General features: G+C 51.2%; 1 protein-coding gene across 1 annotated transcript in view; it reads right to left on the reverse strand.

Moving 5' to 3' along the window:
- The window catches only part of FBN3 (fibrillin 3), a 124,411-nt gene that overhangs the window by 95,243 nt on the left and 16,042 nt on the right, over nucleotides 1-13,126 (reverse strand). Inside the window, exons 3-5 of the mRNA XM_017838759.1 lie at nucleotides 12,923-13,021; nucleotides 8,385-8,480; nucleotides 4,360-4,455 (exon numbers count right to left, since the gene is read on the reverse strand). Coding sequence (XP_017694248.1) covers nucleotides 4,360-4,455; nucleotides 8,385-8,480; nucleotides 12,923-13,021 — 291 coding nt within the window. The remainder of the gene's footprint in view (nucleotides 1-4,359; nucleotides 4,456-8,384; nucleotides 8,481-12,922; nucleotides 13,022-13,126) is intronic.

A 13,126-nucleotide genomic window follows, 5' to 3' on the forward strand; every position in this document is an offset into this window, starting at 1 on the left:
CGAGGACTCGATGGGACACTGAGGAAGTTCGGTGATAAAACAAATTTGGGAGGAGCTGTCGATTCCCTCGAGGGCAGAGAGGCCCTGAAGAGAGACCTGGATAAATGAGAGGGCTGGGAATCACCAGAGGTGTGGAATTTAACACACACAAGTGCTGGATTCTGCCCCTGGGATGGGACAACTGGACAAACTGGGGAAGGAGAGGCTGGAAAGCAGTGCCATGGGAAGGGACCCAGAGGTCCTGGTTGGTGGCAAGTTGAATATGAGCCAACAGTGTCCTGCTGGGCAGGGCCAGGAGTTGGACTGGATGGTCCTTGTGGGTCCCTTCCTACTCAGAATATTCCAGGATTCTGTGATGAAACTCGTCCTTTCCACCTATGAGTATAAAGAAAACCCCACCAGTGGGTTTCAGGCTCTGCTTTGAATTAATCTTCCCTCTGAAAAGTCTTTGGGAACAAGGATTAGAGCTAAAATGAGAGCTGCAGATGATCCAAGCCTGTTACTTGACTCTCCTGCCACTGGAGACTCCCAAGGATGCCCCTGAACACCTCAAACCTCGAAGAAATCCAGCAGTGGTCCCATCTCCAGCAAATCTGGTGCTTAGGGACTCATCCTAACGAACTCAGGGATGGAGCAGGAACCCATTTTCTCCTTGGAAGGGTTAAACCTTCCCTGCCACGCTAATGATCCTTGGAAGGTCATTCCCAAGCACCTCACCTGGCTCCAAACCCCCCAATCTGCCCGGCCAGGAGCCTCTTGGAGAAAAGTGTAACTTTTAACATCTCCCGGCAGAGCGAGGGCTCTGTTTGTCTTGGCAGGGAGGAGCTGTGTGTACACAGCTGGAGAGCTTGTTTTGTCTCTTAGTACAAGTCTGGGCTGAGCCAAATCTCCAAAGGCTTTGTAAAAATGCTCTCTTTATTTAAAGAATTTTATACATTACAAGATGTCTCCAAAGTCAGCCCCTGCTCAGACCCCCTTCTTTTTCCCTGTCTCTTCCCTTTCTCCCTGCACGCTCGGGACGGTTGGTTTTCCAGCCCTGCTGGATCCAGAAGTTTCTTTGAGGAATTTCCAGCTCTCTGTTCACACACAGAGCCAATGCCTGCCTCAGTTTATGAGCCTCAACACTTCAGCGAGGAGCTCTGCAGACACAGCTCTGGAGCTTGGATTTGTGGGGTTTTAGGGGAAGGGATCTTCAAAAGGACAATCAGGAAAACCTGCCATGACTGAAGCAATGCAAGGAGAGGGCTTGGAGGATCCATAACTGCAGCACTCAACAAGATCTGGGTTTGAAATAGAGATGCTGAGGCTGCCCCATCCCTGGAAATGTTCAAGGGTAGGGACTGGAGCAACCTGGTCTAGTGGGAGGTGTCCACTGGACACCTCTAGGGTGGCACTGGATGGGCTTCAAGATCCTTCCAACCCAAAACCACTCTGTGACTCTACAAAAGCAGGAGACTGGAACAATGAAAGGTTCCTTCAGCAAACGTGGTGTGTGGAGGCTTTTAAAGAACTTTCCCTTCTCTGCAGCCAGTAAATGTGAGGCTCCAACCACAGCAGAGGCCTTTTATGGGGCACCTGCACCGGGAGGTTCAGGAGATACTTTTCCAAACCAGGGAATGTTGCACGAGCCCGTGGAGCTGTGTGTGTTTAAGCAGGGCTGGCCGATGCCTGGGCTACCAGAAACCAACTCTTATTCCCATCTCACCCCCTAAATCACCTGGCCAAGAAGCCCCAGCACGGAAAAAAAAACATTCGAGGCAAGAACAGCCCAAATCCTTGGCCATGGAGTTAAAACAGAACGAGCCCAAGCTTGGGGGGAAGGCGAGAGGCCAAAGAACCGGAGCGTTTCCAGGGAGCTTTGATCTTCATTCGGGGAGTTTGCACGGCGGTGTTTCGGTTTCATTTCTGAGCCGTGCCACCCTGGGCCTCGCCAAAAATCATATCAGACACGTCCAACAGGAAAGGAAAGGGAGAGATTTTGTGTCTTGGCCAAACCCTGGATTGACAGGAAGCTGAGCATGAGCCAGAGTGTGCCCAGGTGGCCAAGAAGGCCAATGGATCCTGGCCTGGCTCAGGAACAGGGTGGCCAACAGGGCCAAGGAAGTGATTCCTGCCCTGGACTCAGCACTGGTGAGGCCACCCCTGGAGTGCTGTGTCCAGTTCTGGGCCCTCAGCTCAGGAAGGACATGGAGGGGCTGGAGCAGGTCCAGAGGAGAGCAACGAGGCTGGGGAAGGGACTGGAGCACAAGTGCTGTGAGGAGAGGCTGAGGGAGCTGGGGTTGTTCAGCCTGGACAAGAGGAGGCTCAGGGGAGACCTCCTCACTCTCTACAACTCCCTGACAGGAGGGGGGAGCCGGGGGGGGTTGGTCTCTTTTCCCAGCCAACCATCAGCAAGACAAGAGGGCTGGGTCTGAAGCTGTGCCAGGGGAGGTTTAGGTTGGATATTAGGAAGAATTTCTTTGCAGAGAGGGTGCTCAGCCATTGGAATGGGCTGCCCAGGGAAGGGGTGGATTCTCCATCCCTGGAGGTTTTTAAGAAGAGACTGGATGTGGCATCAGTGCCATGGGCTGGGAACCACAGCGGGGTTGGATCAAGGGTTGGACTTGATGATCTCAGAGGTCCCTTCCAAGATTCTGTGATTCAAGTGGTTTTGTACCCACGGTGCCCAAACATGAATGTGATCCAGCCCCTCAGCAAAGCCACGTGTCCCTACGAGGGCAAACTGTGCTTCCCACTGGAGCTGCTTCCCACTGGCACCAAACCACGGGAGGTTTACAACGAACCAGAGCTGGCTCGTGCTCCCCTCCATGGCGTTTTTAACTAAAATAAGGTTCTTTCATGGAAAAACTCGATGTTCTGGTCACGGCTTTCAAGCTTTTTCGAGTAAACGTGGTACTGAGCCATCAAAATAACTTTGCCAAGGTGTTGTTTCTCAGTACAAGAGTACTGGCTCTTGGCTTTTTATTAAATTCATGTTGACTTTTGGGGTTTTGAGGTCCGCGGTCGTTTGAAAATTATCAGCTGTTGGTGTTGGTGATGTCATTAGTTTTCATTTTTGAGGGCTGACCTCCTTCACCCAAAAGCATCTGTCTCCAGAGGCACCCAAGACACGTCAAAATCAGGCAATAAATTGAGTTCTTATTGGATTCTCTGTAATAGGAGAGGCAGGAGGCTGCAGAAATGGTGCTGCTGAGGGGGGGAGCTCGGAGCTCTCCCAGGGAGCTGCCACTGCCTGCTGGAATTCCTGTGCCAGCTGGCCAAGCCTCACAGCAGCATTTTCCATGTGCTCCCGGACTCTGGGTGGTCCCTGACTCCTCCAACGTCCCTGCTCTGCCAGAGCTGCTCTGAGCCCTTCTTGGGGTGCCACAGCCTGTCAGACTCACAATAAATCCTCAGGGAAAGATGGAGAAAGGGGTACAAGGTCTTATATCCCCCCCTTCCTCCTCCTTTCCTTGAGGTTTTGTCTTCCCAAGCCATCATTACAGGTGCTGTTTCCCAGGAAGTGGCTGGATGTCATTCCACTGATGGGATGGAGTGAATCAATTCCTTATTTTCCTGGGCTCCCACACCCAGCTTTTGCTCTCCTTGTTGAAATGGGGACCCCACCCCCATCCATGTCCCTGCCTGACTTCCATCTGCCTTCTGCCCATCCCAAGGGAGATGGGGCTGAGAGAGATGTAGGATTGGGTGTTTGGCTGCCCAGTGGGGTCATCCCATCATAAAATCAGGGAATCTCAGACTGGTTTGATTTGGGAGGGACTTCAAATCTCATCCAGTCCCACTCCCTGCCATGGGCAGGGACACTTCCCACCAGCCCAGGTTGCTCCAACCCAGCCTTGAGCACTTCCAGGGAAGAGACATCCACAATTTCTCTGGGCAGCCTGTGCCAGGGCCTCACCCCCCTCATAGCCAGGAATTCCTTCCCAATATCTAAACCTGATTTCCCCCCCTGGCACGTTTAAACATTTTGGTTTCTGGTCTTTCCCTCTCAGTGATCAGGACGGGACTGATGGCGTCCCCTTCTCTTGGGGAGGAGCTTCCTGGCATTTCTAAGCCTCTCCCAGGTCACCAGACAAAAAAAGAGGGACATGCCCAAGAGGAAAACACCGTTTTTGTCCTCAGCAATGATGGGAAAACACCCTTTTTGTCCTCAGCAACAAAACAAACTGCGGAGAGGAGGATCCAGAGGCACCACAGGGAGCGGGGACTTCTCATCCCGTAACCACGAAACGCTTTGGACCCGAATTTATCATTTCAGGCCGGGCCACCCGAGCAAAAATTCCCATAAATCAAGCATCCTGAACACACAGACTTCAACACACACCTCCTGATGTCCTAATTCAACTTGATGTCCCTTACCTCTCTCGCACTGGGGGCCGGTGAATCCGTAGACGCAGGCGCAGCGGTTGGGCCCGATGCATCTCCCGCCGTTCTGGCAGCCGTTCTCACAGACAGCTGGAGAAAAAACAAGGAGAAATCCACGATTATTTTTTTTTTTGCTCCTCCTGGCGAACCCACAGAGCTGAGGTTCAGCCACATCCGCGCTGCCAACGCTTGCAGGGTCACCTCCACCTCAGTCGCCCACCCGGAGCCTCCTCCACGCTGGGAAAAGTCTGAGGGGTTTTGGGTTTTGGTTTTTTGGTTGTTTGTTTTTTTTTTTTTCCCTTGGAAAATTGCATCCTGCCCGTTTATGACAAGGCTATAAAACCCTCAGAGGATTTCCTGAGCTCTGGAATCTCGGTTTGCTGGGGTCAGCACCGGGATTTAAATGTCAGGGTCGGGGATGAATTGGTGGTGAACGAGGAAACGCAGACGGGAAAATGTTTAAGGAATGACAGTGTGTGGGAATGTGAGGAATGGGAGAGGAGTCAGGAATTTAATCCCACGTCCCCGGAGCAGGGAAGGACCAGCCTGAGCAGCACGTGGACTTTTTAAATATTCATTGGCTTAAAATGGGACCTGCCAAAAACTGCGGTGGACGGTCCGGGAGTCAGGAGGAGGTTGGTGATTGGAAGCCTGGAATTATGGAATATCCAGAGTTGGAAGAGACCCACAAGGATCAGGGAGTCCAACTCCTGGCCCTGCACAGGACAAGCCTCAGCGGAGAGGAGGATCCGGAGACACCACAGGGAGCAGGGACTTCTCATCCCGTAACCACGAAACGCTTTGGACCCGAATTTGTCGTTTCAGGCCGGGCCATCCGAGCAAAAATTCCCATAAATTGAGCATCCTGAACACACAGACTTCAACACACACCTCCTGATAGTCCAATCTAATGTCTGTGCTTTCTGCCCAGCTCAGAGCCCAGGTAGAGCCTCATCCGGGACCAGAATCCATCCCGGAGCCGAGGCAGCCGGAATGTTCTCCTTTGGGATGCTGCCAGTGGGAGTCTCCGGCGTTCCCACCCTGCCGGCGATGTCCTGCCAGCATCTGAACCCTCTCCCAAGGACATTCCAGGTGGAGCTGGGAGCTGCACGTAACCCAGGGCTCCCTGTGTGCTCCATTCCAAGCCCGGGGCTTGCTGTTGCTCAGATTTTTCCCAAGTTTTTGGCTGTTTGGGATGAAATTTTCCAGCTGGTGCCTCTGGCTCCGCTTGGACTTTCGGGAAAGTGGGAGCTGAGGGGAAGTTTAGGGGGAAGGGGAGGGGGGTTTGTCCAGCTTTTAAAAGTCCTCCTTGGCTTCCCTGAGAACTTTGGGGGGTTCCCACATTGATTCCAGGGATTGGGAATTTGCCTGGAAAGTTCTGACTGATCAGAGATTCTCTCAAAGACATTGCTGGTGGTTGCTTGTTAAAAGAAATGCTTATTAAAATGTATTATTAAATAATACATAAATAATAATATATAATATTTAGTATATTTATTAATTAATATGTCTTTATTGTTATATTAATTTATTAATAATAATTAATAAGACATAAATACTGCAAATAATTATGTTATAAATAAATATAATTCAAGTGTTGTTTAATGTAATAAATAGTTCTATAAAAAAGAATTTTATATTATATAAATAATAATATATAATATTTAATGTATTTATTAATTAATATATTTATTGATATATTAATTTATTGATATATTAATTTCTTAATAACAATTAATGATAATTAATGAGAAATAAATACTGCAAATAATTGTTATAAAGAAATACAATTCAAGTGTTGTTAAATGTAATAAATAATTGTATTAGAAAGAATATTATGTTATATAAATAATATTAATTTATCATTTTATAGTATAGATATATGGTTTAAAGTATAAAATTTATTATATTAATATATCATATTAATAATATTTATTATTATCTTTATTATATTAATATATTATAATTAATATTATATTATTACATTATTGCAGTATTATTAAAGTAAACATCTGAATTATTTGATTGTTTCCAGAGGAATTTTGACTAATATACATATATAATTATATTATATATTGTATAAACTTTTATATTTTTATACTTCCAGTGAATTTACATCTAATATATATTTATCTTGAAATTATATCTAGTATATTTACACAGTGAATTTATATCAAATAAATAGAGATATATAGACAGATATATCTGTACTTGCTAAGGGGATAAGGATGAGATTCCAGAGGAGAGGAGAACTGACATCAAACAACCCATTCCCAAAGAAACTGCTGCTTACAGAGGAATTTTAACTAATACACACATATATTTATATATATATTTATATTTATATTTTTATACTGACAGTGAATTTATATCTAATCTATATTTATAGTGAATTTATATCTATTTACACACAGTGAAATTATATTAAATATAAAGAGATATATAGACAGATACTTGCTAAGGGGCCCTCCCTGCCCTTCCCGTGGCATTCCCAGATCCCTGGGTGCCCGTGCCCTCCGTGCCCTTCCTGCAGCATTCCCGGATCCCTGGGTGCCCGTGCCCTCCCTGCCCATTCCCAGATCCCCAAGTGCCCGTGCCCTCCATGCCCTTCCCACAGCATTCCCAGATCCCTGGGTGCCCGTGCCCTCGTGCCCTTCCCATGGCATTCCCAGATCCCTGGGTGCCCGTGCCCTCCATGCCCTTCCCACGGCATTCCCAGATCCCTGGGTGCCTGTGCCCTCCCTGCCCTTCCCGTGGCATTCCGGGATCCCTGAGTGCCCGTGCCCTCCGTGCCCTTCCCACGGCATTCCCAGATCCCTGGGTGCCCGTGCCCTCCGTGCCCTTCCCGTGGCATTCCCAGATCCCTAGGTGCCCGTGCCCTCCCTGCCCATTCCCAGATCCCCAAGTGCCCATGCCCTCCATGCCCTTCCCACGGCATTCCCAGATCCCTGAGTGCCCGTGCCCTCCGTGCCCTTCCCGTGGCATTCCCAGATCCCTAGGTGCCCATGCCCTCCCTGCCCATTCCCAGATCCCCAAGTGCCCGTGCCCTCCATGCCCTTCCCACGGCATTCCCAGATCCCTGAGTGCCCGTGCCCTCCGTGTCCTTCCCGTGGCATTCCAGGATCCCTGGGTGCCTGTGCCCTCTGTGCCCTTCCCGCAGCATTCCTGGATCCCTGAGTGCCCGTGCCCTCTGTGCCCTTCCCGTGGCATTCCAGGATCCCTGGGTGCCCGTGCCCTCTGTGCCCTTCCTGCAGCATTCCCAGATCCCTGGGTGCCCGTGCCCTCCCTGCCCTCCCTGCCCATTCCCAGATCCCTGGAGGCCATGCCCTCTGTGCCCTTCCCACGGCATTCCCAGATCCCTGGGTGTCCATCCCCTCCCTGCCCTTCCTGTGGCATTCCCAGATCCCTGAGTGCCCGTGCCCTTCCCATGGCATTCCCAGATCCCTGGGTGCCCGTGCCCTCCCTGCCCTTCCCGTGGCATTCCCAGATCCCTGGGTGCCCGTGCTCTCTGTGCCCTTCCCGCAGCATTCCCAGATCCCTGAGTGCCCTCCCTGCCCTTCCCACAGCATTCCCGGATCCCTGGGTGCCCATCCCCTCCGTGTCCTTCCCGTGGCATTCCCAGATCCCTGGGTGCCCGTGCCCTCCGTGTCCTTCCCGTGGCATTCCCAGATCCCTGAGTGCCCTCCCTGCCCTTCCCACAGCATTCCCGGATCCCTGGGTGCCCGTGCCCTCCATGTCCTTCCCGTGGCATTCCCAGATCCCTGGGTGCCTGTGCCCTCTGTGCCCTTCCCGCAGCATTCCTGGATCCCTGAGTGCCCGTGCCCTCTGTGCCCTTCCCATGGCATCCTCAGATCCCTGGGTGCCCGTGCCCTCCCTGCCCTCCCTGCCCATTCCTGGATCCCTGGGTGCCCGTGCCCTCTGTGCCCTTCCCATGGCATCCTCAGATCCCTGGGTGCCCGTGCCCTCCGTGCCCTTCCCGCAGCATTCCCGTGGCATTCCCGCGGCATTCCCGCACTCACGCTGCCCGCAGTAGGTGCCGGTGTATCCCTTCTGGCACAGACACGCCTCCTCGGAGCAGCTCCCCCCGTTCATGCACCTCACGTTGCACGTTTGGACTGTGGGGGAAGGAAGAGGGGGGAAAACATCACACAGGGATCCCACCCCTCCAAAATCCCGGGACACGAACCGCTCCCGTGGGATGGACGGGCAAAGCTTCGGGAAAGTCGGGTTGGAAGTGTCAAGTTCCTTCTGGTTAAATGTACTGAGTAAAATCGTGGAATATCTTGGGATATTCCCACAAGGATCATCCAGTCCAGCTCCTGGCCCTGCCCAGGACACCCCAACAATCCCCCCCTGTCCCTCAGAGCGTTGTCCAAGAATTCTGGACATGTTCCCCAGGGTTTTCCTTCGTTCTTCTCCACCCCCTGCCCCTCTTTATTGAAGGAGTTGGGCCTTGATTTGTCCCCTACGAACACAGAAACATCCACAGCAACAATGCAGCAGGATTTCTGTAGAATCCTGGAATATCCTGAGTGGGAAAGGACCCACAAAGATCATCAGGACACCCCAACAATCCCCCCCTGTCCAAACCCTCCTGGAGCTCTGGCAGCCTTGGGGCCGTGACCAAACCCTGGGGAGCCTGGGCAGTGCCCCAGCACCCTCTGGGGAGGAAGAACCTTTCCCTGAGATCCAACCTCAACCTCATTCCACAGAAACCAAAGGCACCCACCCATTCCTTAAGGAATCCACCCCAATTAAACATCTCCAGCTTCATCCTTCCTCCAGGACGTCCCACCACAGCCCAGGAGACTGTGAGTGAGGGCAGAATTCCTGACATCTCCTTGTCTTTGAGAACTCTCTCTCTTTGAACAAATTTTTCTTTCAGATACTCCACTTTTCCAAGATCTCCATACCTTTTCTTTATCATTATTTCACGGTACTGCTTCCCTTTAAACCCTTTTCACATCCTAAAATCTGCCCGACCTTTAACATTCCTCCGTCTTAAAGCCTCGTGAGATGTTTGGGGGGATAGAATTTCTTTGGTGGAGGAAACTTTGAGGACATTTATCATCCTTTTACAGTTACTACATGGCCTTGTTGGTGACATTCCTTGGCTGCAAGAGGGTTTTTTTGACAGAAATCTGCAGAGAAAAGCACGTCCCATCTATTCTTCCATGTGAGAGTTCAGCTTTCACACCAGATTATGACCCACTGGATGTGACTAAGGCACTGTAGGAAAACAATAGCAATAAATAAGCTGGGAAGTTTTATCCTGCTGCAGACACAAAGCCAGGATTGGGCTTGAAGTGTTTCATCGCTGGAGGAGAAGAGCCCCCAAAAAATTGAGTTTTCCTGCAGAACGTTGAGTTACAAACGGCCCTGGAACGACACATTCCTCCTTTTGTAATGTGACAACTCCAACTGCAAGTGCCTGAGGTTAGAGCAAGTCACGTGAAAAGTGTTTTTCACGTTAAAAAAAAAATAAAATATTAAAAATAAAAAGGCATGTAAGAGAGCACAACTCGTGTCTGCCCGGGAGAGGAGGGGCCGTGCCTTGGCAGCTCCGGGGGGCTGGAGAGGGGAAGCGTCTCCTCCGTGCATCCAACACCACTTCCAAGCAGGCAAGAGCTGCCTGTCCAAGAGGCAGCAGGACTCAGGAGTGTCCAACAGGGATAATGAGGCGGTTCAGAGGGATTGTGGAAGGCGGGAGGGGAAGGCTCAGGGGTGGGAAGGCTCGGGGGCTCCGCGTGTGCCGCGCGTTTAATCCCGGCGGCGCTGGGGTGGTTTGAATTAGTCACGATGTCTCCTCGTCTTCCTACTGCTCCCCCCGGGCCAGGGATCCGGCCAAATTGAGATGGAAGCTTAATCCTTAAGGAAAACTGAGCTGGAGGCTTCAAAGCACGGCCCAGGGTTGTCAGACACGAGGTCGGTCTCTCTGGGAAAAGGCCCCGATTCCGGCACATGCTTCCCCTTCCAGCCCTCACCTCCATCAGTCAGCCCTGGGAAAGCAATTAGAGCCAGAAATCTGGGAGGGCTGCCCAGAGACACAGGGAGCTCGGAAGTGTCTGTCTGTCAGAGCTGTCCATCTGTCAGGACTCTTCCTTACGCATCCCGAGCCTCGCGTTCAACGCGGGGTGTGAGAAATTCGGGGCCTGGATATGAGAAGAGCCCTGATGCTCATCCAGAAACTTTCCAGCTAACTGGCAAAGGCTGTTCCAGCTCCCATTTCTTACCCCTGCCACGTTCCCGAAAGCCCTGAGGTCCCATCACCATCTGATTTATCACAGACTCCCACAATGGGTTGGGTTGGAAGGGACCTTAAAGCCCCTCCAGTTCCACCCCCTGCCACGGGCAGGGACACCTCCCACTATCCCAGCTTGCTCCAAGCCCTGTCCAGCCTTGAGTTGTCCAAGGCTGGCCCTGTTCAAACCCCCCTGCAGATCTAGAAAGCAGAAGAACCATCTTTCAACCGGGAATTTCAAGGCCTGTTGTGCTTTGTCAGGACTTTCCAGGGCAGCAGAGAGCAAAGCTGTAGGAAGAGGAGAACGACAGCTCTCCCTGGTTAACTTTTCCCATGGTTGGATGGGGCTGGATTAGTTCTCCAACTTGATTTTGAAGGCTCAGTGGCTGCTGCTGCTCTGCCAGAGGAGTTTGCAGGCAGGTTTTCTCTCTAAACAGCCACTTGCAAACGACTCCTAAAACATCTTTGCTCCCCAAAGTAGGAAATCCAGCTTTTTGGGATGACACAGCACAGGCAGAGCGGCTTTCCTTGCCTCTGGAATGCACAGCTCGTCTGCTTTCCTCCCCCTGAAGAATTCCTGAGAAGTGCAGCCCCAAACATGCCCTCAATGAATCCCAGATTGGAGCCCCTGCAGAGGAACCCACCCAACCCCTTGGAAATCCACCCCAGGCTCCCGGGAATGCCCAAATGTACACACTGCTCACAGCATTCCTGGCATTCCTCCCTGATTGCTTCCACATGGACCCTCACTCCAGATTCCCCAACTTCTGTGGCTCCAGCACCTTCCCCTTCCCGGAGCTCTGTGCACCCACAGGCTCTGGAGCTTCCTGGGGGGTATTTCCAGGGATTTCTGGGAGCAGATCCTGGGAATTTCCTCCTTCCGGTCACACCCTGATTGCGATTTTGAGGCTTTTTGGGGGGTGGGGGGCAGTTCTCTGCCCTTCCACCAGACGCCTGCAAGTCACTTTATTAACAATATATTAACAATATATTAACAAGAGCTCGTCTCCAGCTGGGCAAAAATGGAAATAATTCACTTCTGGGTTGTCTCTTTCCATCTGAGACCTCAAAAGACTCGATAAAATCCCATTAATTTCTGGATTTTACACAAAATCACCCTTCTCGAAACACAGCTCTGGGTTTTTTTGCTGGCAGGGGGTTTTTTGGCTGTGGTGGGATCGAGGAGTGGTGTCACTTATGGATGGATTGAGTATATAAATGACAGATATAAAGGACAGATATAAATCTGTTGCCCACATTTAAGGATCTACAGTGCAGGAAAAGCCTCATCCATGTGTTATCCTGGCTTTTTAGAAACACCTGGAGCCCTTTTGGGAAGAGCTTTTGCCCTTGTGCCAGTGCTGTCCCAGCACTGCATCACCCTCCAGCCTAAAAGGAACCTTCTCCATGCCCGCAAAATCCCAACTGGGAACATCCCAAGTGGCAACTGGTGGCCAGCAACCTCTGTTCTGGGGCTCCTGACTCGTCTCCAGCCTCCAGCAGAACTCCCAGGTCCTTTCCAGTGGGAAAAGGGCACAGAGGAGCAATAATTCCTTTCCACCAAAAAAAAAAAAACCAACCCTGTGAACTCTCGGGATTTGGACTCCACCTGGAAAGTTTTCCATGCAGAGCCCTGTGCTGCAGGTTGGTGTTGGAAGCACCGTGCAGGGATTCCCAGAGGGATTTGGGAATTGCTTCCTGCCTGCCTGTCATTCTGCTTTGCAGAAACCCAAGCCAGCCAGCCCTCTTCCTGGAATTTTCCAGGTGTTTGTCCCGGAGGTCTCAGAAAAAGCGGGAATGCTGCATTCCCAGCTCCAGGAGGAACTCCATCATGTCACTGCAGTTTGCTTTAAAACCCTGGGCAATCCCTGCCCATCCAAACCACAGCCTGGCAAAAACTTCATCATTTTTCCATTGGAAAAAAAACCAAAACAATCAAAGATATTTCTTTGGTTCCCAAAAGCAGGGACTGATTTGATTCCACTTCAAAGAGCGGCCAGGGCTGGATGGACTCCTTGGCAGTCCCTGTTTGCTGCTCTGGGATGTGGTTCCTGAGCTGCATCCCGGAGGATTTGTCATCCCGGAGGAGCAGAATTCACCAGCAGGTGACGATTTCCCTCCAGGAATTCGGGGGAAATGAGGATCCCTGGGGAAAACAACCCCAAAACCCGGAATATTTTGTGACCTCTGCCCGGGTCAGGTTGGGAAGGGGCTGCCAAAACACCCCAATATTTGAGGTGCCCAGAGAAATGTCTTTTCTTTTTTAAGAGAGCACGACTGCTCAGAGGGAGGAGGGTCCCCAGGACGTTCTCTCACCTCCAGCTGAGCCACAGTTGGGAGAAAGTTGTCCGTTGGAGCACGTGCACATGTTCGGCCGAGAACAAAACCCGTCGCCGCAAGAATTCCTGCAGATTGCTGGAGGGAGAGAAGGAGGAGGAGAAGGAGGAGGAGGAGAAGGAGGAGGAGGAGGAGAAGGAGGAGGAGGAGGAGAAGGAGAAGGAGAAGGAGAAGGAGAAGGAG

The sequence above is a fragment of the Lepidothrix coronata genome, unplaced genomic scaffold (genome assembly GCF_001604755.1).
Source record: "Lepidothrix coronata isolate B3197 unplaced genomic scaffold, Lepidothrix_coronata-1.0 Scaffold356, whole genome shotgun sequence".
NCBI classification, from domain to species: Eukaryota; Metazoa; Chordata; class Aves; order Passeriformes; family Pipridae; genus Lepidothrix; species Lepidothrix coronata.